Source organism: Peromyscus leucopus, unplaced genomic scaffold (genome assembly GCF_004664715.2).
Source record: "Peromyscus leucopus breed LL Stock unplaced genomic scaffold, UCI_PerLeu_2.1 scaffold_243, whole genome shotgun sequence".
Lineage (NCBI taxonomy): Eukaryota > Metazoa > Chordata > Mammalia > Rodentia > Cricetidae > Peromyscus > Peromyscus leucopus.
Window position 1 is genome coordinate 195141 of NW_023505116.1, and position 27615 is coordinate 222755.

The window sequence follows — 27615 nt, forward strand, 5'->3', positions numbered from 1 at the left end:
AAAGAAAGAAAGAAAGAAAGAAAGAGAGAGAAAGAAAGAAAGAAGAGAAAGGAAAGAAGAAAGGGAGGAAGGAAGGAAGAAAAACTCAACCAAAGAGCTAATTTTAGAAATTCAGAAATAAAAACAACAAGTGAAAGAATTTGTCATCCACAGAACAATACAAATCACATGGTGATGTGCTGTAATGAGAATAAACCTAGAAGAATGCCCAGACAAAGAATTAAAAAACATTCCAACCCAAAGAAGATAAAAAACAAAAGAGATGGGTGAAATGAAGAAAACCCAAACTGAAATGATGTTGAAAACGGAAAAACAACAAATGAACAAAAAAAACCTCAGTGGAAAGTCTCAGCAACAAAATGTCAAAAACAGAGAGGGATGGATTTAATTAAGACAAAGAAGAGGCACTGGATCACTCAGAAAGTTCAGTGAGGAAAAAAAGTTGAATGGAGAGCATGGGAAACTTCTCAGACATCATGAAAAGGCCTAGCCATCGCATTATGGGCATAGGAGGAGAATATCACAGTGAAGGCATAGAAACAATCTCCAATGAAATCATAGAAGAAAATTTCTCAAATTCAGACTGAGATGCTTATCCAGGTAGAGGCCTATAGAACATCAAACAAACAAGACCAGAAAAGAAATTCTCCATGATGTATTATTGTTAAAAACATTGAAAGCTGGTTTCTACAAAGGTATTAGGTAACACTGGAACTCCTTGACAGAAACCTTTAAAGCCAGAAGGGCCTATAAGAGCGTAAAAGATCACAAGACACGTTCTCATTTATGTAATCACCATGATAGCTCATTACAGGTAGTATTCACTATAATTTAAATTTATTCTTTGACAACTTCACACTTGTATATAATGTATTTTGATCATATTCACCCCAATCCTTTCTCTTATTCCTCTACCCTCCGCTGAGCTCTTCTCCTTCCAATACTTCTCATCATACTTTTGTTTCTTCTTTCTTCCTCTTCTTCTTCTTTTAAATACCCACTGAATTTGATTAGCATTGCCCAGGCCAACCTTGAATACATGATGGAGGTATATAGTTGAAAACACAATCTAGTAAAAAAAAAATAATTATAGACGTGAAAATAGACTGCAAGATGTGATAAAACATGTATTTATTTCAATGTGGCCATATAAGCATGAAATTCCTTTTACTCATCATACCATTTATTCTTAGGTGGGCAAGGAACTTGAACTACTTTGGATGTCTTTTCCTAAGAAGATGAGTTCAACTAGTCACCACAGCCTTTTCTTCTTTGCTTCTCTGTGCTTTGCTCCACAGCAGATGGTCCAATCCTCACAGTATTTGATGGCATATTCGGTGGTGTCGCACTTCATTCTGCAATGGCGGTGCTCCGAGGAGCACTCCTGACCCTCAAGGAAGCTCCTGGCTTTGAAAAGAGAAGACAAAAATGTTTCACTGTATTGCTTATTTGTTACTACTTTTAAAAAGATTCAGCCCGTGGTGGTGTTGCAAACCTTTAATCCCAGCACTCAGGAGGCAGAGGCAGATGGATCTCACGGATCTCTGAGTTTGAGGCCAGCCTGAGCTATAGAATGAGTTCCAGGAAAGGTGCAAAGCTACACAGAGAAACCCTGTCTCACCGCTCCCCCCCAAAAAAAAGGGAAAAAAAAGATTCATTTCTACTACTTTAAAAATTTCTGCATGTGTGTATGTCTGTCTGCCATGTGTGTGAATGTCTATGAACTCCAGAAGAGTGTTGGATCCCCTAGAGCTGGAGTTACAGGTGGTTGTGAGCCACCTGACGTGAGCACTGGAGAATTAAATTCGGATCCTTTGCAAGAGCAGTATCTTAACTGCTGAGCCGTCTCTCCAGCCCCCATTTGTTATTTTTAGTATTACTTTAAGTTTTGAAATTTTACTTGGTATGTTTTGCCTGCACATATATTTGTGCACCACGTGCATGCCTGATGCCACGGAGGCCAGAAGAACTGTCAGATCCCTAGAACTGCAGTTACACAAGATTGTGAGCTGCATGTGGCTTCTGAGAATATGAAGTCCAGTCCCGCGCAAGAGCAGCCAGGGCTCTTAACCACCAAGATACCCCTCTAGCCCTTCTGCTTGTTATTTTTGTCGTTAGAAATGGTTTATGATTTAAGAAAAGAATAAAGAACCTTCCCAGAACGTAAGAAAAACAGCATTAAAATGAATGCAAAAGAAGACAAGAAGGTAATAAGTACAGGTAGATGATAATTTCTTCTGGAAAGAGCGGCAGAGGAAGCAGCCACTGAGAAGGGGCAGAGAACTATTTACTATACATTTCTGCCTATGGTGGAAAAAAAAAAGCAGGTTAATTCCTGAAGCAAAATTATTTCAAATGTGCTCATAGTAGCTACATCATGGGATCAGTCTACATGCTCATCCACAGATGAATGGATAAAAAAATGGATCAAGCTATAAAGAAGGATGAACATATCATCTGCAGAAAATAGATGGGACTAAAGATCATCACAGTAAGCAAAACATCTGGACCAGAATGAGAGCATAGAATGTTTCCTCTTTTTTCCTTCTTGGATTTTGAAACAGAATCTTACTATGTACCCTTGAATGGCCTGGTTACTTATCATGTAGCCCAGGCTATCTTTGGACTCATGCCAATCCCCCTGGCTCAGCCTCCCAAGTGCTGAGATTTCAGGTATGTGTCATCATGTTTTCTGTCATATGTGGAATCTAGAATAAATGAAAACATCTAAGTAGGATGGAGACTATCAGAGAAGAGGGAGGAAGAGCTGGGGAGGGAGATACAGGAAGTGGAGGATGCTGGGTGCCGGTGGACACCGTTGGAAGAACTGGTCCATTTTTCCAGCTTTAAAAATGATATTTATTATTATTATTATTATTATTATTATTATTATTATTTCTCAAGACAGAGTTTCTCTTTGTAACCTGGCTGTACTCCAACTCACTCTGTAGACCAGTCTGGCCTTGAACTCACAGAGATCCGCCTGCCTCTGCCTCCTGAGTGCTGGGATTAAAGGTGTGTGCCACCACACCTGGCTAACAAATCTTAAATCCCTTTACTTCAATTAAGCTAAATTTAATTCACTAAAGCATACAAACCCAGAAACGGTCTATTAAGGACTGACTGATCATGAGCACCTTCACATGTATGATGACATGTTTTTAAATTATTTAAACTATTGAGGCTGGCCTGTCTGCACCATGGCCCTGAAAACTTAATGATACAGACAGTGTGTCCAATAAAATATTTTAAGACAACCATCTGGAGGGTGGGAGAAAATATTTGCAGACTTATGTCTGACAAGGACTTAGGGCTGAAATACCTAAAGAACTCACAACTCAATAATAATAATAATAATAATAATAATAATAAACAATTAAAAGTGGGCAAAGCACTTAAACAGAAACTTCTCCAAGAAAGATCTAAAACGGACCAAAACGCTATGAAAATGCGCCGTCATTACTGATAGAGAAAGTAAACGATAATTACAGCGGGATATCACTTCGTCTCATCATACGACCGTAATGAAGAATAGAATGGCAGACACTAGCAGGTGCTGACCCTGAGCACCACCGTGGGAGTGTGAAAGTAGGGCAAACAGCCTTGGAGTGTGACAATCCTCAAAAACACAGAATACCCACAGAACCAAGGGTTCAATTCCCAAGTTTACGCCCAGGAGGACCCGACATATCCACATAAAACTCGGGTACAAGTGTTCATGGAATCACTCTTAACCTGAAAACAGGGCAACTAATTCACACAATTGATAGCAAACATTTTTTTTAGAAATTAAAAATTAGCAGGGCAGTGGTGGCACATGCTTAATCCAGCACTTGGGAGGCAGAGGCAGGTGGATCTCTGAGTTTGAGGCCACCCTGGTCTATAGAGTGAGTTCCAGGGCAGCTAGGATTACATAGAGAAACAGTGTCTCAAAAAACAAAAACAATTTTTAACTAATTAATTTTTAGTAGACACTCTATTTTTTGTTTTGTTTTTTTTAAAGATTTATTTATTTATTTATTATGTATTCAGTGTTCTGTTTGTATGTAAGCCTGCACACCAGAAGAGGGCACCAGATCTCATTACAGATGGTTGTGAGCCACCATGTGGTTGCTGGGAATTGAACTCGGGACCTCTGGAAGAGAGCAGTCAGTGCTCTTAACCTCTGGCCATCTCTCCAGCCCTGTTATTTTTAAATTATGTATATGTATGTTTTGTCTGCATATATGTCTTGTACCACATGCTGGCAGTGCCCTTAGAGGACAGAAAGAGGTCATAGGATCTCCTGGAACTGGAATTACAGATGGCTGTGAATCACCATGTGGGTACTGAGAATCGAACCCTGGTTCACTTGAAGAGCAGCCAGTGTTCCTAACCACCGAGCCATCTCCTCAGGGCAGTGGAACAGTTTTCAGTAACAGAAGGAATGACGTACAGTGATGGAACTTAGAAACATTGCTCTGAGTGGAAGAAAGCCAGACAAAGGGCCACAGGTCACATTGTTATGTCTATATTCAAGGTCTGTCGTGGGAGAGACGTCAGCAGCGTCAGGAGAGAGGGGAAAGATGCTAATATTTTAGAATAGTGGTGATGGCTGCATAACTTACTAAATATACTGAAACTGCTTAAGGGCAAACTTAAACAGAGTAACTTTTATGGTGAATTACAGCTCAATACAAATAGAAAGAAACACTAATGGTCAAGGAATCTTTAATTGTGGCTAGTAAAATGTACTTTAGGTAGTGTGTGTATTTGGAAAGACCAATCAATAGACATTAACGTAAAGCCAGGCATATGTGTTTCTTATATAATACTGGTAGATTTTGAACTTAATTTGGAAAGATTAAACTGATGATTTAGCGTGTGGTTAATGGGGTGAAATTGTCAGGGGTAAGCCCCCCCCCCACCCGATGGTGACAATGCCGTGTGCCTGGGTCACACAACATAGAAGATGGAGCTGGACCAGTGATGACGCTTCCTCCCGCTGGCTTGCCCTCAGAGCACAGAAGGTGTTGTGCAGGCTTCCAGGGAAGGTTGTCACCAACAGTCTTGCTTCAGCCGTAAGCTCCGCGTACTTACAGACAGCCCTTGGGTGCATTAGCAGCAAGCCTGCACACAGAACAAACAACCACTTGCAAATGAGATTTGATCCTGATCCACAGGAAGTCTAGTCCTGGGAAGACATCTGGTGTCGCCAAACCAGGTCAAGAGCCAGTGGCTGGGGAGATCGTAGGCCCTAGCGGAAGGCTGCTGCTGTTTTGCTAATGGGACATGACAGATTCATCAAATCACCCTCTAAGCAGCTGCTTGTGCCCATAAGGGCAGCGATGCTGTCAGAGCTGTTCAGAGAAGCTCCTCTCCGCACTGGGCATCAGTGCCTGCAAAAGTGGTCTCAGTGCGGTCTAATGAGACTCATTGGATCACACACACATGAAAGGAAGGAAGAGAAAAAGGCAAAACAACAATAACAATAACAACAACAGACATAAATGGAGACTGCTATAGCAAGACCACAACCAATCAAAATGCAGAGTCATGGAGCCCAGTTCCAGGGAGACACCTACAAAAACACTTCTGCATCTAAGGCTCAGAAAACACAGTGGAAGAGGGGTTGGAAAAATCAGAGCCAGAGGAGCAGGGAGTTCGCTGTGAGATTGTGTCTCCTAGTAACGTCAGAAGCGACACCCCATAAAGTCTCACCAACATGACTGCCTACACATGAGCTGAACAAAGGACATGACAAGAAAAGACATGCTAATGTGTAAGAGAGAAAGCTCAGGAGAGACCTCATCCCTCCACAAAGAACTCCAGGCAACTAAGGAAAGCTGAGTGTGGGAGAAATAGTCTTCCTCAGGGAAGAGCACACCAATTGGTTACCAATACCAAAGGGTCAGCCCTGAAAACATATATACAAGTAACATTGTGCAGACTGAACAAGTTATATTTGCATATATTCTAATATGTGTTCAATAAAAAGGCATGAATTTGAAAGAGAGAAAAGGAGGGTGTATGGGAGGGCTTGAGGAGGAAAGTGAAGGGGAAATGAAGTAATTATATTATTATCTAAAAATGAAACAAAACAAAAACTCCAAACCCACAAACAAATCCAAGAAAATCCATCATATCAAAGAGAAGACGTGAAAGCTGGAGGGAGAAGGTCAGTTGGGAAGAAGAAAGGGATTAGAGGTGGGGGATGGGGATGGGGACAAGATGGGAATTGAATATAATCAAAACAGATCATGTACGAGTATGAGAATGTCACAATGAAACCCATTATTGTGTACAACTAATACATGCTAATAAACATTAAAAATGAATTCAGGTGGAGCCATCATTCCCACCTTATGTAATACCCACACAGATTAAGTAAAACTTTAAAGAAATACAGCTGGGTGGTGGTGGTGGCAGCGCTTGCCTCTACTCCTAACAGTCGGGAGGCAGAGGCAGGCGGATCTCTGTGAGTTTGAGGTCAGCCTGGTCTATAGAGGGAGATCCAGGACAGCCAGGGCTACACAGAGAAAGCCTGTCTCAGAAAAACAAAAACAAAAAATAAAAAAAAGGAAGGAAGGAAGGAAGGATAGAAAGAAAGAAAAAAGAAAGGAAGGAAGGATGGAAGGAAGAAAGGAAAGAAAGAAAGAGAGAGAGAGAAGAAGAGAAAGAAAGAAAGAAAAGGCTGATCTGGAACTCAGAGATTCTCTGCCTCTGCCTCCAATGCTGGGGTTAAAGGCGTGCGCCACCACCGCCTGGCTTCCCACCTTCTTCTAATTGCCCACTTTCCTTTTTCGATCCTCAAATGTCTTACACAGCAGACCCTCTCTTTCACCTCTATTTTCATATCCCTGGAATAAAAAACTTTTGTCTTACCCAGAGGAGCTATGGACAACAAGGTGAGGACTGCCAGGACTGAGAGCAGGACCCTCATAGCTGAGTAGGGAGGCTAGGAGAATCAGAGGCCAGGATGAGGAGAGCCTGTGTTTGGCCCTGGAGTGGTGAGCTGCTGCATGGTTATTGAACCTTTCAATAGCAAGAACATTTCTGGTTCTGATGAGGCTTTGTACCAGGAGGCAGCAATGGACATGACTGTCGTTCACTTTGAGCATATTTATCAAATGCTGGCTGGGTGTGGGCACAGATGATAAACACAGAAGAAGGAAGGGACAGTCCTGGAGAAGGTGGGGAACGTGCAGCTAACAATCTGTTGCCTAGGGTTTCTGGAGCTGAGCAAGTTAAGCCCCACTTACCAAGGGAAACTATCACCTCATTTCCTGGTAATGGGAAGAGAAACCCTTGATGTGACATCATGCTGATTTGTCAGTGTTTTAAGGGAATAGACATTTAGATTGAAACTATACATAGGCTAGTGAGATGTGTGTGTGGGGGGAACTTTGGTTATTATTTCCAAGTTAACTGAATGAGATTAACTTCTATACTGCAAGTCTTATTGAACACAGGTTGTTCACACTTGCCAGTTGTGAAGTAATGTAGGAAAAAATTAAGATGTTATAAACACACAAAGGTATATAACGCAAATGGAATGGCAACATGGGCGTATTTCTGATGAAGCAGCATGACTTACCTGTTGGGCTCTGATGAGGCAAACATAGTGGATACGAGAGTAGTCTGAGTGGCCCAGGGAATGTTACAGGAGACAGAAGTACCCCAACTTTAGAAAGTATGCCCATATTCTTGATACTGATCTTTATAACTTAAAAAAAAAAAAACAAAAAAAACCTCTGTGTGTGTGTCTGTGTACAGGAATGTGCACATGAGTGTAGGTGCCTAAAGAGGCCAGAAGAGGGCGACAGATTCCTGGAACTGAGTTATAGGTAGTTATGAGAAAACCTGATGTAGGTGCTGGGAACTGAACTCAAGTGCTCAGCTATTGAGGTGTCTCTCCAGCCCAAGATCTTCATTGCTGTCCGGATGGACTCATTCCACATAGGGAACTTTTCATCAATAAAATGGAAGTTCTTTTCCTGCCAAGACTTGCTAGAGTGCTCCTTCTGTTTGGGGTTTCAGAGAACAGAACATGTAATTATGCTATTACATACAGGTTCGTCCTGAATATTGAGACTTTGAAGATGCCATTGTCAGGATGATGGATTAACCACGGGACGTGACTAGAGGTTCTGAGAGAGTGCACACATTCTAGACTAAGGGGACAAATGAGGGGAAGAACTCTCTAGGGGTGTCTGTCTCTAAGCCGAGGTTAGGACCTTCCTCTTGTAAGTTGCTGAAACAGAGGCACGTGGCCCCACTTATCCAGCATTCTAGAAGGTCTGCGGGTGCTACTTGTTGATAACTCTTGCATTCACTCAGGGAGTCTGGCTTGAGTTTTTACCATCTTTGATCATGAGTCCAGAATATGCTGAGTTTTGTCTCATATCTTCAAACCGGTGGCTTCTTGAAGCACAGTTATGTGGTAAAGTAATACAATTTATAAGAGGAAATAGAAGTTCTTTATGAACACTGAAAGCAGAATTTTTAGTGACTTTTTGACATTTTTAATCAATGTGTTTCCTGTGTGGTAGATTTGGAACGAGATGGTGCTGCTGAGAGCCCAGGAACACTGTGTGATGCCCAGCTGCCAACTGCCATCATAGACATCAAAGGACTAATTCCATTCTACTCAGGCTATAGGCTGGTGAACACCGGGCATTGCCAGATCACCCGGGGCCCCTGTGGGCACAGGTAGAAGCTTGACAAGGCTCTCCTCAAAGGTCAGAGAACCACCAGCCACCAGCCATCAAGCACAAGTTGTTACAGCAGAATAAGAGAGATGAAACTTACTGTCAGATAGTAAACTTGGCCCAGGAATCACGGGTTTTATTGAGGGTAGCTTGTCAGAAAAGCCACTAGTTAGGAGTCCCACAAGAAGACCAAGCTATACAACTGTCACATGTATGCAGAGGGCCTAGGTCAGTCCCATGCAGCCTCCTTGGTTAGTAGTTCAGTCTCTGTGAGCTCTATGAGCCCAAGTTAGTTGATTCTATGGGTTTTCTTGTGATATCTTTGACCTCTCTGGCTCCTACAATCCTTCCTCCCCCTCTTGCAGGATCCTTAGCTCAGCCTAATGTTTGGCTGTGGGTCTGCATCAGTTACTCTCTGATGACAATTGGGCTAGGCAGTAATCTATGAGTAAAGCAGAATATTGTTAGGCATCATTACATTGACATTTTTTTCTCCAGTCATGTTTGGTTCTATTCTATGTCTCTGGGCCATCCAGCCTCTGGGTCCTGCACTCCAGGCAGTATGAGGGTGCATGCACTCTCGTGGCATGGGTCACAGGCTGGACAGTCATTGGTGGCCACTTCCACAATATTTGTGCCACCCTTACCCAGCACTCCTAGCAGGACAGACTGCAGGTTGTAGGTTATGTGGCTGGGTTGGTGTCCAATCCCTCCACTGGAAGTCTTGTCATCACAGGAGATGGCTAGTTCAGGCTACATATTCCCTATTGCTAAGATTCTTAGCTAGGGTCATCCTTGTAGAATCCTGGGAGTGTCTCTTGCACAAGTTTCTACCTCCCCCCCAAAAGTGCCCCTTTCCAGTCATCTCAGTACTTTCCCCTTTACACCCCCCCCATCCCTCATAACATTCATTCTTACCCCACAGGTTTCTACATCTTTCCTTACCTTCATATTAAATTACTAATAATTCTTATATGGATAAACAGACATACACATGTGAACTTGTGCCTCTATACTGTTTATTTAATTATTTTGAGACACAGTCTCTCACTATGCAGCCTTGTTCTGTTCAGAAGTTTCTGTTCTGCCAACTCGGAAATACTCAGCAGATACCTCCCAATTACCACACAGAAGCTTATATTAAGTATAACTGCTTGGCCATTAGCTCAGGCTCATTACTGACTAGCTCTTAACTTAAATTAACCCATAATTCTTAACTATGTTTAGCCACGTGGCTTGGTACCTTTTCTCGGTTCAACATTCTCATCTCGCTCCTCTGTGTCTGGCTGGTGACTCCTGACTCCACCCTTCTCTTCCAGCATTCTAGTTGCTCATCCACTTATACTTCCTGCCTGGCTTCTGGTCAATCAGAATTTTATTAAATCAATTCGAGTGACAAATCTTTAGAGTGTACAAGAGCATTATCTCACAGCATTTCCCCTTTTTGTTAATTAAAAGGAAGGTTTTAACTTTAATATAGTAAAACAAAAACAGTTATCAAGTAAGAATCATACTAACAATATCCAATCCATTTGCATTTGACAAAATTAGAGAAAATATTTAATTATCTATCTTATCTTGGTAAGTCTAAAGTTTTGTATCTAATTATCTTTTATTATAACTAAAGAAAACTATAACTATCTAGTCTTCAACTCCATCAAAGACTCCAGAAAGATGTAAGATCACCTAATGACAGAGACATCAGGCTGCCTAGACAGTCCATCCAAAGTTCCTCTGCAATGTTGGGCATCCATCTTTGGCCTACAGGCTAGCATATCTGATAGATTTATCTGTGAAGGAGGATTTTTGAAGACTGTCCACCTTGTTTTGGCAAAATTCTGCAGTCACTTCTTTTGTGTTCTTCCTGCTTGTCCAATTTGTACAGCATACTGTCAGCAGTTGAGGCAAGGGCACTTCTTTGCCCACATGGCTAGCTTTGCCATAAAGAAAACAAAATCTATATGGAGTTTCTTCGATACCCATCATCCTCTTTGAAGTAATTGGTGATGCCAGGAGCAGACATGTCTCACTGTTAAGAAAAGTATAAGCTCATAAAACATTTTAAATGCATATTCTGTAGGTCTTTGAAGTGTTGAAGATTGCCTAGTATCTGAAATATATTTCTGTATGGCCTTGAAAACATGCCTAACATGACCATAAGTTTGTGATTATAGATGACTATATCCTATTTCTAATTTTAATATTACATTTTAAATGAGCTGCATGAACTTAATACCCTAAACAATAGTAGAAATATACATACAGTATAACAAATTAACTTTAATTTGTATCAATAAACTAAAATCCATAATGAGTAAAATACGTAAGATTAACAGTTGTTTTTGGATTAAAGTATATTTAATAATCTATTTTCCCCATCATTTCTATATCATATCCTCTTTCTTCTTTTAGAAAGAGATTGACTATGACAATAACAATTTGTAACCAACCCCCTAAACAAAGACAAACATCCATAATCATTTTTAGGAATGTGGGCATTATTTTCTAGGCTACTTCCTGCTTACTGGGGGCACTGTAATCTTATGGGGACCCTGAGAAAATTTGGATTATGGTCAAGTCCTGACTGGAGTGGTCTGTGAGGCTAGATCATCTCAGCCAGCAGCCTTGAGCCTTTCTGGATGCAGAACTCAGAGGAAACTGCAATAGAGGTGCTCTGAGACACTGGATCATCTGGGCCATCTGTTTCCACTGGAGATTTTTTTAGGGGTCTTCCCAAACAAATCTGATTTTTTTTTTTTAACACAGAATGAATCCACAGCCTCTCACTTCCCGTGGAAATAAAGCATAAACTCTTCTCCAAAGTAACATATCTTTTGACTTAAATTTTGAAGTTAAGGCATTTTCAAAATACATAGGTTGGATGAATCCAGCAACATTTATAATCAAATGTCTCTTAGCAGCTGTTGCTCCTTCCTCAGCTGTCAAACAATTCAACAACACGATAACACACAGTATCCAGACTCTCCGTGTACTTTACATCTTCACATGGCTTTTTTCTTTTACTTTACTCCCTTTTAAGACTTTATTATTTTAAAACTATATATTTCTTGTTTTATGATTGTCTATACCTTCTCTTTATTCTCCAAGCCTACACATATTTTTAAACACATTGTGTGTGAACAGTTTAAAGGTTTTTGGGGGTTTTTCCTGAACTGCCTTTACTGCATATCTTTATCTTTTTCTGACCACTTAAGCATTTAATCTGCTAAGCTTCCTGCCTGGCTACTGACCAATCAGTATTTTATTAAACCAATTTGAGTGACAAATCTTTTTTTTTTTTTTTTGGTGGTTTGATTGTTCTTTATTTTATATCTAGAATCCACTTATGAGTGAGTACATACCATGACTGTCTTTCTGGATTTGGGTTACCTCACTCAGGGTGATTTTTTCTAGTTCCATCCATTTGCCTGCAAATTTCATGCTTTCATTGTTTTTCTCTGCTGAGTTAGTACTCCATTGTGTATATGTACACATTTTTTTCATCCATTCTTCCGTGACGGGCATCTAGTTGTTTCCAGGTTCGGCTATTACAAATAGTGCTGCTATAACATAGCTGAGCATGATCTTTATGGTATGAATCAGCATTCCTTGGTATATGCCCAAGAGTGGGATGGCTGGTCTTGAGGTAGTTCGATTCCTAATTTCTGAGAAACCGCCATACTGATTCCACAGTGGTTGTACAAGTTTACACTCCCATCTTTCCAGTCCTTCACTTCTGGTGTGTCTATGCTTTTACTGAAGTTAAGAAGGAACTCTGTCAAAAGTGTTGGCACTTGGTGAAGGCAGCAATGGACACACGGGTGTGGGCAGGGGGACCAGTCTTGGAACACAGGGTCAAGCCTCCAACCATACCTGCCACTATGCAAGCACCAGTGTATTGTAGGCACTGTCGTGTCTTGGGTTCTGCTTTGTGGGTCTATGTAGTATAGCTTTAGTTTTCCTGCCTTGCCACAGTCAGGACAAATCTTTGTCACCTGCCAGCCCCACAGCCGCTCAGACCCAACCAAGTAAACACAGAGACTTATATTGCATACAAACTGTATGGCCGTGGCAGGCTTCTTGCTAACTGTTCTTGTAGCTTAAATTAATCCATTTCCATAAATCTATACCTTGCACGTGGCTGGTGGCTTACCGGCGTCTTCACATGCTGCTGGTCATGGCTGCGGCTGCAGTGACTCTCTTCCTCAGCCTTCCGCTTCCCAGAATTCTCCTCTCTCCTTGTCCCACTACTTCCTGCCTGGCCACTAGCCAATCAGTGTTTTGTTTATTGACCAATCAGAGCAATTTGACATATAGACCATCCACAGCAATGTAGGTTTACGGGTCACAGACTTTAGAGCAAGTGTAGTGGGATTCCAGGGATGCTTGTACACTGAGATTAGTGTTCTCCCAGGAAGAATGGATCTCACAGTGATCTCTGCAGACAGTGTGTAGTGGCTAAGCCTGGTCTCATGAACTGGAGTAGGGCACGGCAAGTTTCTTTCGTGAAGTGGAGCTACTGTGAGGATTCTGGGTCTCCTAATTTGGCTTGCAGCCTGTGATGAGTGGGGCAGTCTCTAGTAGCTAGGATTGATGATGTTCAAAAGAATGGAGTTCACCTAGGCTATGCTAATTACCCTTTCTTCTGTGGGAAGTCCCCTGGTCATGACTCTAGGGTCAGCATCCCAAGCATCCATGTCTGAAGGGGTTCCCATCTTTTGGGGACTTGCTGAGTCCCATGGCCAATTACTCCAGAACGTCATCATTTACTTCCTTTGCTTCCTATCTGCAGAGGGGAGAGTGCTGAGACTTTTATTTTGCCTTCTTTTGATCTTGTTTCTTTTTATTTAAAAACTTTTCAATTACTCTTATTTTTATTTATTATGTGTGTGGGGGGTGGTGTTGTATAAGTGGAATGCACACACATGTGTGGGTGATGTTTTTTTGGGGGGGATGTGCTCTGGTGTTTCATTTTTATTGTAAAGACACAACTTAAGCTCAGCTCACTTTATATATATTATATATATATATATATATATATATATATATATTATATATTATTTTACAATACCATTCAGTTCTACATATCAGCCATGGGTTCCCTATTGTGGTGATGTTTTATTTGTGCTGAAATATGGTGGTATTTTATTTGTATATTAATAAATAAAGTTTGCCTGGAGATCAGAGGAAATAGTAAGCCATTTTAAGTAAACACAAAAGTCAGGTAGTGGTAGCACTCACCCTTAATCCTATCACTTTAGCAGGCAGGGTCTCTGTGTGTTCAAGGCCACACTAGGAAGGAACAGAGCCAAGCGTGTGACACATGCCTTTGATCCCAGCACCAACCATAGAGACTGGAGGTCTGTATGGACAGGCAGTGACAAGGAAGTGAGGTAGCTGGGCTAAGAGCCAATGAGAGGGCAGAACAGCAAGGCACTAAAAGCCTGTGCAGACAAGAAGTCATAGCACTTTGGAAGCTGCAGCGTGGTGAGGTAAGGTTAGCTGGTGGCTATTCCTATTTCCCTGATCTCTAAGGCTCTCGCCCCTATATTTGGCTTCATGGTTTTTTTTTATTATTTAATAAGACCGCTTAGAATTCGTCTACACACACGTGTGCACGTGTGGGTGGAGGTCTTGTCTTGATTGCACTCTACTTCGATTTTCTGAAAGCATCTCTCACCGAACCTGAAGTGCATCATCTGTTGTTAGGATGGCTGGCCAATGAGCTTCAAGGATACTCCCAGTTTGCCCTCCATCCCAAGACTGGGTTATAGCCACGTGGCTCTATGCTGGGCTTTTAAACAGAACTCTGGCGATCTAACCTCAGGTCTTTGTGCTTGTGTGGTAGGAACTTTGCAAATGAGCCGTCTCCTCAGCTGTCTGGTATAGTTTCTATTTCTCTTATCTGATCCTTCGCTCAGAAGAAACGTGAAGACCACGGGAGACCCGATAGCGAATCAATTAAAGGTTCCCAAGTCACTGCAGGGTCTTTGTGACGAAGAGTCCAAAACCAATGCTGAAGTTTTCAGTTATTTAGTTGAAAACTTTGGATCCCAGTGTGGGAAAGATCAGTTCAGGAACTAATCATTTGGATTTTGATGTCTTTGGGCTTTGTTATGTCTTTAGAGAGATTTGTTCTTTGAGTTTGGGTTTCAGAATTTAACTTCTCCCTAGACATTTGGTAAGGAGGAGATGGAGAGTGGCTCAGGGCACTTGCTCTTCTGTCAGGAACTCAAGTTTGGTTCCCGGCACCCACGTCAGGCAGCTCACAACTGCTTGTGACTCCAGCTTTAGGAATCTGTGTTCTCTTTTGTCCTCTGCAGTACTGTACACACTTAGGCATACAAGCACACACACACAAACACACACAAACACCCCTCCCACACACACACCTCTCCTTGGCCTGCATTGGCATCCTCCAGCTGATGAGATTCCAAGAGCTTTCAGCGAAGCAAAGCTCTGTTTGCCTGAAGAAGCCTGAAAGTTACTGTATACTTAGAAATAATCATGTGACCCATGAGTAAGAAGACACGTATGAAAGATGCTATCGCATCAATAGGATTATTTTTGTCCAATTTAAGTCTGTATGCGAGGGCACGAGAATGGATTTTGTCTTAGTTAAGATTTCTAAAACACCATGCTCAGAAGCATCCTGGTGAGGACAGGATTTATTTCAGCTTACAGCTTGTAGTCTGTCACAGTGCGAAGCCAGGGTAGGAACTCAATTTAGGGACTAGAGCAGAGGCCATGGAGGAATGCTGCTTACTGGCTTGCTCCTCATGGCTTGCTCAGCCTGCTTTCTTGGAGAACCCAGGACCACCTGTTCAGGGTTGCACCACCACAATGGCCTGGGCCTCCACATCAATCATTAATCAAGAAAATGCCCTCCCTACAGGCTTGCCTACAGGCCAGTCTTAGAGAGACATTTTCTTAATTAATGTCTAGATTTGTGTTAAGTTGACAAAAACCAACCAGAACAGATTTTCATGCACCAAAAGCAGTGCACAGAGTATAACGAGCATCTTTATGTTTTGATATTGTGCACGTGCACAGAAATGCGAGACTTCATCAGTTAATGAAGACATGCCATTTTTTTTTTTTTTTTTTTTTTTTTTTTTTGTATTTCTTCATTTGTGGAAGATAAAAAGGTTTTGGCTTGTTGGGTGGCCGTCGATGGTGAGAATTCATAGTGTCTTCTTGCTGGTTTTGCTAATAGACTTCATTTATCTGTCATGATTTTTTAAACTACCATGGTTATAAATGGAGAAGCACACAATCACTGATCACAGTGGTATGCATTTGTATATTTCACTTTGGCTTATTTATGATATGTCTGACTTGTTCATAACTGTTTTACCCGTGCAACCATTGTTATTATGCAAAGCCATGTGTGTTTATCCTAAGTATTTTACTGTACATACTAGTCTGTAAGATGGTCTGTCGTGTTCTAAAGTTCCACAGATAAATTAACCCTTTGCATTAATAGATGTATTGTAAGGAAATTTAAAGTTATGTTCTCTCAGAATTATATGATTTAGGAATTTTTAGTCTTTTGTAATAAACACAAGAAATGTAGTCTTTTTTTTTTTTTTTGGATTTTAAGGATTTGGATTCTGTTACTTGAGGTTGTATCCTGGGGGAGAAGTAGAGATTACAGCCTGATTCTCAGGTGCAGTGTCAGCAAGATCACATGACTGACAGTCTTTTACCCATATGCATGCTCCAAGTAGAACTCATCAGTAGTGAAAAATTGTATTTATACTTATTGGTTCAAGCCAGGGCTAGTCAAGTGCTTTGGTTCTGAGCTACACTCCAGCCTAGAAAAATGCTATGCTTTCAGGAGCGGATGAGAGAAAGGGTTTATATTCCAGGAAGGCAATCCATCCTTGTGTGCTTCAGATTCATACTTCACATGTTTAAAGTTCTACCTTGACTTTTTTTTTTTTTTTGGAAGCTCACTTTGCTCAAATATTTTCAAGATATGAGGTTCTCGTACATTTTCTTCTAGTTGTATCATTATATTATTATTTAGAGAGGAGAGTATTGCTATGATAAATCCCAAATAATTTCTCAAACTGTTTTAAAGTGATGAAGTTGGACACTGAGCAGAGGTGTTCCAATACATCCTGAAGCAGTGTGGGGATTTCCCTCTCAACTCCTTTTACTAACTTCTGGAAGAACTTTAAGAGGCTTGCAGAGACCAGAAGTATGGACTCGGGACATTTATTTACAGGCAAGAGAGAAGGTGAGTGTGGTTAAGCAGAGTCTGCAAAGCGTGTCCATGCTTGCCGGAGTTCGAAGGGCTTGCAGTTGTCTCCAGTCTAAGGATCCTTTGCTTTGGGAATGGGCGTTGGTAGGGCTCAAGCACCCACCACCTCCTACAGCACTTCTTCTCGTCGTTGCATTTGCCGATGGTGTCATCCGTGGATGTGCACGCTATGTCTTTACATATCCCTTTCAGAAAAATGCACTGCTTTTCCCTGGGAGAAAACCAGCCTCTCCTGCGCAGGAAGACATTGGACAACACTGTTAATTCACTTTCAGAGTACTGTAAATACTGTGAAGCCCCAACCCCAGCAGGTGGCTTTGGAATGGGAGACAAATATTGTCTACACAGAAAGATCATGTGCTTATACAGAAGTAGTATCCTTTTTTTCTTTCTTTCTTTTTTTTTTTTTTTATTGACACCTTGAATTAGCAGGCTAACTTGTGAGATTTTAGAGATGTGGTCCTCACCCTGGGCAGTACATCTTAAGTGTGTGGAAGTGTTTACTGTTAACATGATGGAGAAGATGTCTTTGGAACTTTAGTGGACACACAATGTCTTGTTCTGTTTCCTCTCTAGTGAATCACCCTTCACTGAAGGCATCAATACCTCCACCAAGAAGCAGTTTTAACAGCATCTTTATTAGATGCATAAGTTCTCATCTCCAACGTTGTCCATATTCCAAGAGGTGGGGTGGTGTTTTTTGGTCGTTCAATGACTTATGGATAATTGTCATTGTTTATGATGGTTGGTTACAAGTTATTCATTGTTAATGGTCAGGAAAAAAGCTGAACAAGGAGATTAGATTCAGAGTTTTTGTTTAAAAAAGAAAAAAGAATATAGATTTGAGGTAGATAATTGAATCTACTCTGAGAAAAAAGATAAAGAAATAATAGGATAAATGGGTAGATCACTGAATCTACACTGAAAAGAAAAAGGGGAAGATATAAAAATGACAAAAGGTAGATTACTGAAACTTTTATGAAAAGAAAAAAGAGAGAATATGAATATGATAAGATAAAGGTCAATTTTTGAATCTTCTTTAAAAAGGAACTACTTGTTTTAAATAAGATAAGAAATGATATTTTTTGTCTGAGTTTATCAAATGTTACTGGACTGGACATTGTTAATATATTAATGGAGTTTTTTGTCTGAATATGTCAAATGTTAATGGATTAGACATCATTAATGTAATCTTGACTGTGTATGTTGTATATACTTATTGGATATAATTTTTCTTGTATTAGTTATAAGCTTTTTTAAATTTTAGACAAAAAAGGGAAATGTGGTGGTATGTGTTCCCCAAAATATTGTGCACCCTAATAAACTTATCTGGGTCAGAGACAGAACAGCCACAATATTAAACATAGAAGTTAGCAGTGATAGCACATGCCTCTAATCCTAGCATTCCAGAGGCAGAAATCCATGTGTTCAAGGATACAGCAAGCGCGGTGACTCACGCCTTTAATCCAGAAAGTGAGCCTTTAATCCCAGAGAGTGGTGGTAGAAAGCAGAAAGTATATAAGCGTGAGGACCAGAAACTAGAAGCATTTGGCTGGTTAAGCATTTGGCTGGTTAAGCATTTGGCTGGTTAAGCATTTGGCTGGTTAAGCATTTGGCTGGTTAAGCTTTCAGGCTTTTGAGCAGCAGTTCAGCTAAGATTCATTGTGGATGAGGACTCAGGGGCATCCAGTCTGAGGAAACAGGGTCAGCTGAGGAATTGGCAAGGTGAGGTGGCTATGGCCTGTTCTGTCTCTGAGCTTCCAGCGTTCACCCCACTTCCAGCTCAGCTCCCCCTTCAGGACTGCGTAAGAAACACCTTTACTGAGTTACTCGATGCCACTTGGATGGAGACACTTTTCAGAGCTGGAAGTTTTCTTCAAGCATATCCACATATTTTCTTAATTCATTTGGCTGTTGAGGAGAGCATGGCTAAGGCTGCATGTCAGTGCCCTTCTGCTGGCCTTTCAGCACCACAGAGGGTCATTCTTTCACTGATGATGAAGGTGGATGCTATATAAAAGCCATGCATCTGCTTATGGTCCTTAGGAGAAGCTGGCTCAGTGCTTTTTAAAAACAAAGCACACAGGGCTAGGGTACGGGGCCAGTTCCAGTGTAGATAACCTTTGGCCCTGGCCCTGACTTGCTTCCCCAACAGCTTTGCCCTCCCCGTCCTCCTTGTGCACCCTCAGCTGTCTTTGCAGACACTCACACTGCACCTCCACCTTCCCTGCTGCTGCTGCTGCAGCACCTCCAGACCTGTGCCGAGAGCCCACCTGAATGTCAAGGACAGCAGCTGACGCAGAAATCAATCCATGAAAGTAAAACAAAGCACATGATGCTGAGAGAGAAAAGTGTGGAGGGAGAGAGGAAGACCTGGAGGGAGGGACGAGGCGGGGGTTTCATCGGAACACATCATATGCATGCATAAAGCTCTCAAACAATAAAAAGAATTGAAAAAAAAAAAACACAATAAAAGTTACAGGCTTTGATCTTTTCCTGCGTCTTTGACGTTCTGGGTTCACAAGAGACCTGGCCATGTGAAGTGCTCCCCTCCACTGAGGAACTCGGTCCTCGCAGTGCAACCGATTTGGGAGAGCAAAGAAAGCTGATCTCCAGGTCAGAGGCCTCTGAGTTCCTGTCAGCTCTGCAGGAGCCACCTCTCCCTCCTCCTCAATAACCCTTCCGTACTCCGTTTTATTACCATAAGAATACTTACTGTGAGTTCCAACCTCTTCACATTTTTAAGAGCCATAGTCAGGAGGTTTAGAACTCATCTATAAAATTTGCCCACCAAATTGTCCAACTGAATTTTTATATCAACCCCCCTGTCCTCTTCTCTTCACCTCCCAGCCCTGATAACCACCATCACAGTGTCTCTTCTGAGTTCAATTAACTTATATAGCAGAATGACACCTTTGGTTTATACCACCTAGCTTAGTAACCTCTGGTTCTTTAATGCTGTCACACGTGCAAAGAACCTCTCTAGTTGCCTCAATACTCAGTTAAGAGACCTTGAGGCAAAAGTCTGGCAGAAATCAGTTGCCATTTTTATGTCTGCATGGATTGGTAGAAACAAGACTTGGTTCAGTGTGCAAGCACATGTGTGATCTTAGTGAAAGCATGTGAGCATGGCTTCTGTTATCTACAGTGAAGGATATGACCGCTAAAAGTGCCGTCTACGTTCAGATAATTACCATCATATTTTACATCACGTGTTCCTGTGAGTCTGTCCACCTCAGCCATGCTTTCTGACTAGGGCTGAGAAATAAACTGAGGATTGTAAAAACTCCTCTGTGAGAGTGCAGCTATGTGCCAGGTTAGATATTGAAGATGTTCATAAATTAGGCCAAAGCCACAAGTGAGAGGCTTTGGCTGTGCTCTAAGCGGATCTCAGAGATGAGCGGAGAAGGGCTCTCTCCGTGAGGACAGAGAGATGTAGGCACCCTGCTGGTGGTGGCAGTGCTGTTACCACTGTCCAGCCCCCTGCTCCCTCAGGTAGGCTCAGCAAGCCCCTTCCTTCCAAAAAGCAGTAGGGAGTGAATTTTGTAAGTTCTCACCAGAATCTGCACGAACCAGCCAAAAGAGAACTGGAGCAGCTTTAATTCCGATTCTATAAACTAACATTCAAATGTGTGAATTTTGTGTTTCAAGGATGCAACCAGATTCTTATGTGCTTCCTATCACCTTACAATTCACATTTTAAAAACTGACACTTCCCGTTCTCTTCACTTTCATAATTCCTCTGGTCCCGAGTTTTTTTATTTGCTTCTAGTGTTTATATACACGTCTCACGATAGACTGTATAGCTCCATCTACTCAGCAAAATGAGTTAATTTATCTCCGCACTCCCTTGAAGACTAGGGTGCTGGTGGTAGCCATTTTTTAAAAAGTCTATTGACTTAAGTTTTTAGTCAAGTAGTTTCTCAGCCTCTGTTTCTTTACCTTGGCTTTCCCCTCTCAGTGGTAGGGTTCTTGGCCCCATGTTTTTGTTGATAAGATTCCTCCACTCAATTCTGAATTTGAACCTCATCAGTTCTGAAGATGTTGGGCTTTGGGATACTCAAGTCCATGTGCTGACATCTGAGTGATAAGGGACAAAAGTATAGCTGTGCAGACCTCCGCACACCTCCTAAGAAGCCTGCTCCTGCCTTCATTTCCGGCTTACCTTTCGGCATTATCATTACAAAGAGGAAGAGGACAGACAGACAGGAATGAGGTCTCATGGTTGAGTGGCCAGCAGTGTGGAAGGTGGTCAGTGACGGTGAAGTGCAGAGCTTTTATTTACTTCTGGGGCCTGAGGTTCTGTCTGGTCAGTGAAGCTTAACATGCAAAGAAGAAAAACTGCTTTTGTTGGAATATTTCCAAACCTTAGAGTTTCTAAATTTGGTGACAAATTAACCTAATAATAGGAAACCAGATGGTTAATCTTTTCCTTCTGCTATGTGCTCTCAGTTTCACCAGAGGTCAGTATCTTTAGCCAATTCTCTATTGAAAAACACAATTCATGATTAAATTTTTTTTACATGGCATATACTGTTTATGCCTGTTTGTGGAGGGCTGTGTTATCATCAGCTACGTGGACACAGCATGTATTAGCAACTCTCTTCCTGTGAACATGATCAAACATCCCTAGCGCTTTGAACTCTTTAATTAAATATTACATATCTTTTCTAATAGCCCATCGCATTCCCTTTGTGCTGTCTGTATACTTACAGTGCAAGGTTATCCACCTACCCGGGCCACACCTTTAAAGAAAACAAACTCCCTCCCCCAGGAGCTGTCGGCTCCCCACAGCCCCTCAGTTAGGGTGAGCACTCATTAACCCTTCCCACTTTGTGCGGAAATGTTGGCTGGCGTGATCTCAGGCAGTCTTATGCAGGCAGATCATCACAGCTGCCATAAGCTCATGAGGACAGTTCCTATCCTGTCCAGAAGACATAATTTGCCCTCCTCACCCCTGATCCCTGGCTCTTAATATCTTCCCTTCCTTTGGGGCGCAATCATTCCTGAGCCTTGTATAGTGTGTGTGTGTGTGTGTGTGTGTGTGTGTGTGTGTGTGTGTGTGTGTGTGTGTGTTACACAGATGTTCCATTTGTGGCTGAGAACTCCACAGTCACCTCTCTGCATTTTGACCAGTTGTGAGTTTCTGTGTTAACCATTGTCCACTGAACAAAGAATTTCTCTAATGAAGTCTGACAGCTGCTCTAATTTATGGGTAAAAAGAGGACAATATGATACCTTGGTATTTTTTGACAAATAATAGCAGTAGGTTTACTCCTGAGGCCTATGAGCTCCCCAACTCTGGTCCTTGGCCAGATTTACACAGCAGGCATGCGCTTCTTTCTTAGGAGGGTCTTAAAATCTGAGCAGAACACCATAGAATGGTGTGTGTGTGTGTGTGTGTGTGTGTGTGTTTTTATTTTGTTGTTTCGTTTTGTTTTTTGAGACAGGGTTTCTCTGGCGTCTTAGAACTCTCTTTGTAGACCCAGGCTGGCCTCAAACTCACAGAGATCTACCTGCCTCTGCCTCCCGAGTGCTGGGTTAAAGGTGTGCGCGCCACGCTGATCCTAGAATGTTCTTGACAGTGCTGTACCTACAGGCATATCTTGCAAAAAAGAAAACATAGAAGATACAAAATTAGGAGTGGGGGGAAGGAGGGGAGGGCAGGGAGGGGAGGAGTAGGGAGAGGAGGTAGATCTAGGAGGAGTTAGAGGGAGGAGGAGTGGTGGAAATGATTAAAATACATTGTAGACATGTACGACAGCTTCAAAAATCGACATATTAAAAGTATGGCATGCTGTATAACAGAACTTCTTCCCCACTGGATTGTCTATCCTCCACTTTCTCATTCCTCACCATTCCCCGTCCAGCCTGATCCTCCAGTGATGGCCAGTCTCCTCTCCTCTCATAGATTATCAGCCTCCTTAAGCTTCTACTAGTGAGTGAGAACACACTATTTGCATTTCTGGGCTTGGTTGATTTTACTTCATACATTTTCCGATTCTACCCATGTTGTCGCAGATGAAAACAATGTTCAGACACCTTTCAAAAGCTTCATGAGAGAAGAGCTCACTAGAGAGTTGCCAGTTCGGGGAAGTGTCTATGTCCCAGAGAGAACAGGGTAGAATGGAATAATGTGGTGTTGGTCTTCCTGTGGTTGGCGTCACAGAACACTGTATTTAATCTCCAGCTCTACCCACATTCCTGACAATGGTAGGATTTTGTCCCTTTTAAATGATGGGGTGCTATTTTAATTGCATTCATGATACGGATATCACATTTTCTTTATCCCTCCAAAGACAGGGGAGTTAGGTGTGTTCTGTTTCTTTGCTGATGTGACTCTTGTTGCAGTAAACACCGGAGTGCAGACAGATGGCTCCTGAAAATAGTGTTGCAGTTCTGTCCAGCTGTGCCAGCTGTGCCAGCTGTGGCAGCTGGATCCCGTGGCTCTGCTTGTAACTCTGAGCAGCCTCCACTCTGCTCCCTTCCTGGTTCTATCCCATTGGCATTGTGTGAGTCATTCTCCCTCACGATCTCATTGGCTTTTTGTGATTTTTTTCTTTTGATGATAGCCATCCCAACTGGGGTGATGGGACACCCTATTATGCACACAACTTGCGTTTCCTGGGCATCCACAATTTTTTTATATACTTTTTGAACACCACTATTTGTGTGTTCTCTTTTGAGAAAGGTCTATTCAAATAACTTTCCTTTAAAAAACATCAGGTTTTCTCACTGTGTATTGAGTTCCTGGGATATTCTGGATATGACTTCCTCGTCAGATAAATGGAGTGCAAACATTTTCTCCCCGTGAGCAGTTTGTCCCTTGATTCTGCTGGTTGTTTTTTTGAAGCAAAGATGCTTTAGAGTTTGAGATTATTCCATTTGCATAGTTTCACGTTGTTGCCTTTGCTTTTGGGGTGTAATTAAAAAAATAATAAACCCACGCTGTCTACCCAACTTGTTAATTCTCCACCATTCTTTCTAGCAGTTTATCGTTTCCAAGTAACACTTAGGTTGCTGGTCCATTTTTCAGTGAGGGATGGAGGCCCCTTGCATCCTTGTGGGGATGTGCCATCGCTCGCTGGCACCACTCTGTGAAAGGTGACATGTATTCCCTTTACGAGAGGGTGACCCCGAAAGCTTGCATGGGAGGGTGTGCATTTTTCTATGGGAGAAGGGAGTCGACTCAGAAACAGGGTGAAGGAGGACTGAGATGCTGGACAAGGCAGTGGCTATGATACCCGTTTTCCTACTCCACAGGGGACATTGGAGACCAGGAGCTCACCTAGACCAGGTAGGAGGATGGAATACACTGGAAACCCAACCACAGTAGAAGATGGGGTAGAACAACAAACTTTAATATTTTATGTCTTTTTATCTTATTTGTATGGGTGTTTTGCCTGCATGTCTATCTGTGTACCACATGCATTCAGTGTCCACACAGGCTAGAAGATAGCATCAGATCCTCTGGAACTAGAATTACAGACAGTTGTGAGCTGCCATATGGGTGCTGGGAACTGAACCCGGGTCTTCTGGAAGAGCAGCCAGTGTTCTTAACCACTGAGCCGTCTCTCCCCGAGAAGGCTGCTTTTTAAAGTTTATGTTCTGGGACTGGAGAGATGGCTCAATGGTTAAGACCACTGGCTGCTCTTTCAGAGGACCCAGGTTCAATTCCTAGCACCCACATGACAGTTTGCAACTGTCTGTAACTCCGGTTCCAAGGAATCCAACACCTTCTTTGGCCCATACCTGCACCTGTAACACTTGTGGTACATAGACATACATAGAGCCCAAACACCCATACACATAAAATAATAATTAAAAAACACAGCCTTCTCTTTGCTATTTTTCTTTATTATTTATTGAGGGATGAACAAGAATTTATAATAAAATACAGAAGAGGAAAAAGAGAGGAAGGGGTGGCAAGGGCAAACAGACTATGAAGGATCCAAGTGAAAGACTTCAGCTCTTGGTTATAGCATTCTCACCTCTGGGTTGATGCCCCATGGACAGGCAGCAAGGTCCTTTATTTAAACACATCCCAATGTACACTTCTGTTTCAATGCAGTGTGATTGGCAGACCCCATTTGGATGTTAACCGATTTCCCTGAACTTGCCCCTGACTATGTCCAGAGAGGGTTATTGTAACTATTTACTTGACTTGATGAATTTTTACTTAGTACACAGATTGGGAGGGGGGGTCACATCTGGAAATAACTTTGTACATATGTTCATTGTTACTTGATTTTTTACACCAATACTTAAAAACCTGATTGTAATGATATTGCTCTGCCCATGACCTTGGTCTATAGGGCCAGAAGGAGGCAGTGCTTCTTGCCATTGTACATGACCTCTTAAAAGGAAAGGGAGAGAGATCATGAGTCCCTTCTCACTGCTGCCTGCTTCCTGATGTGGATTCGCTCCCAGTCAGATCAAAGGACAACTTCAGCTGTCTACTCCATTCTATATTGTGAGTGTATTTCCCTCACTCTAATAAATTTCCCTAATATTCCTTAAACAGACTCCAGTAGATTTATCACATTACATGGCACCCAACATGGGCATGAACCAACGATCCTGAGATTTAGAGTCTCATGCTCTACCAGCTGAAAGAAGGGACCACATGACCCCTCTCTCCTCTCCAAAAAAGAGGAGAGAGACAGAGAGAAGAGAGATGGCTCAGTGGTTAAAAGCGCTGACTGATGTTCTAGAGGACCTGGGTTCAATTCCCTGGCCATCCAGTGTCCAATTACATCAGGAAGCAGGAACCAGGAAGGGAAACCTTGTGAACCCTCTCTTGTTGCCAGCCACAGGAATATATCACAAGAACTGGTTATGGCAAAGTCACTACCTAGAGGGATCAAGTAATTCCTCCAGAGGAAGCCAAATTCCAAGGAGCTTTTGGTGTTATTTGGCTTGTTATATATCAGCTGTATTCTTTTATGAAAGTCATATGTGCCTTCATAGTTTTCTCAATTGACTTTTCCCTAAGAAAGGCTAACAATGTGGACTGATCACTCTCTGGACACACACATTCAAGGTATTTGGAGAACAGCCTCAGGAAAGGCTTCCTCTGGAATCAGATATCTCCTTAGCCACTTTCAAGGACTAGCAATAATAACAGTCCACATGTAAGTCTCCTGATTCAAGGTAAATTCCACAAGGAGACACCACCTAGGTCAGCTTTACACAATTTAGCTCAGACCCTCCTTTCTTACAGCCTTACTAACTTTAGAGACCTCTAACTCATTACCTAACCACTTCTAGGAATATTTGGATAACCTTCTGAGCTAATAGCTATGCTCAGCCGAAACCCAGTTCAAGCCTCCTGTAATTATCATCCAGCATCCGACCAGGTCCATCCCAGATGGAGGAAAGTACCTTATCAGAGATACCTCTGTACTCTCTAAGAACAGACTTAAGATCCAGGCTGTTTGAGAAGGCCTGGTGGATGTGCCAGGAGAGGCATCTAACCTTATCCAGGTGCAGAGATACCAGAGAAGGCTGTTCTCAGAAGAGGCTGTACATAGAGCATTTCTTATAGCCACCACAGGAAAAAGAAGGCAATTTTTTTTTTCTCCCATTGACCTAGCAACTTATAGATTCTTAAACATTTTCTACCAATCACATTTAAGACTATTAGTTGAGCACATAAGATCCCTCTTTTTAGATATTACCCGAATTTAGGCTTTAGTTAATTCATTTCCCCATTGGTCACTTCCCCTTGGGGTTGCAAATGATAATTAATGGTTATTGCCTCTCTATGTGATTCTTATCACCCCTCCATTTGATCCTGGAACCTCGCTTTGCACTGCCAAGGGATTACTCCTTGTAAGTGCATATATACCGGACTTCCAGGACACAGGGAGACGGAGAAAAGAGAATGGAAGAACTAGATGGGTAAGAACTTGAGGGACAAACTGAGATGAGGAAGAACTAGACTGAAGGGCTAGAAGAGAGTACTAGAGGAACAAGATGGAAGATGAGGAAGAGCCAGATGGGGAAGAACAAGATGAGAAAGAACAAGATGAGAGAGAAGGAGATGGGAGGAGCTGATATGGAAAAGACCTAGATGGATGAGAACCTAGAAGGGGCAGAACTAGATGAAGGAATTAAGATAGAACCTGGAGGGACAAAAGATAAATATAAAGAGAAATTGGGCAAGAAATGAGCTAAAAATGAGAGCAGAGTATAAGCTTGTAGAGAGAGAACTGACAGAGTAATAAAATGTATGGACTAAGGAATTTGTACATAGATTCATTTCTTTCTTCAAAGATTAATTATCAGCTGGTTGTAGATTCTTCCTGGACCCTGGAAGGGGGCTCTCGAGAGCCTGGATCCCCTTAGTCCCAAATACTCTCTCTTCTCTTTTTAAGAGGTCACGTACAACAGCAAGAAGCACCGCCTCCTTCGGGCCTTATTGCCCAAGGTCATGTGCGGAGCAAATGCCACTACACCTAATGTCACAAAACATTTGGAAATTTTTTCTTGAGAAATCTGGCAACATTGGGCATATCTGAGTTAACAGAAGGCTGAGGCTGAGTAGTGTTCTCTACTTCATGACTTCTAGGCACGCACACAGTACTTTATTCTTTCTCTTTCCTATCTTCTAACAAAATGGCAAGAAGAGACAGGTTTTTAATACCATTTCTT

General features: G+C 42.0%; 1 protein-coding gene across 1 annotated transcript; it reads right to left on the bottom strand.

The window, feature by feature from the left end:
• Positions 1 to 1228: 1228 nt before the first annotated feature.
• LOC114693882 (beta-defensin 43-like) lies at positions 1229 to 6956 on the bottom strand. Its single transcript, XM_028870436.2, has 2 exons — positions 6865 to 6956; positions 1229 to 1407 (listed from the first exon to the last, which is right to left on the bottom strand). The coding sequence occupies exons 1-2, from the start codon at positions 6920 to 6922 to the stop codon at positions 1253 to 1255; spliced, it is 213 nt and encodes a 70-aa protein (XP_028726269.1). The 5' UTR covers positions 6923 to 6956; the 3' UTR covers positions 1229 to 1252.
• Positions 6957 to 27615: the final 20659 nt, after the last annotated feature.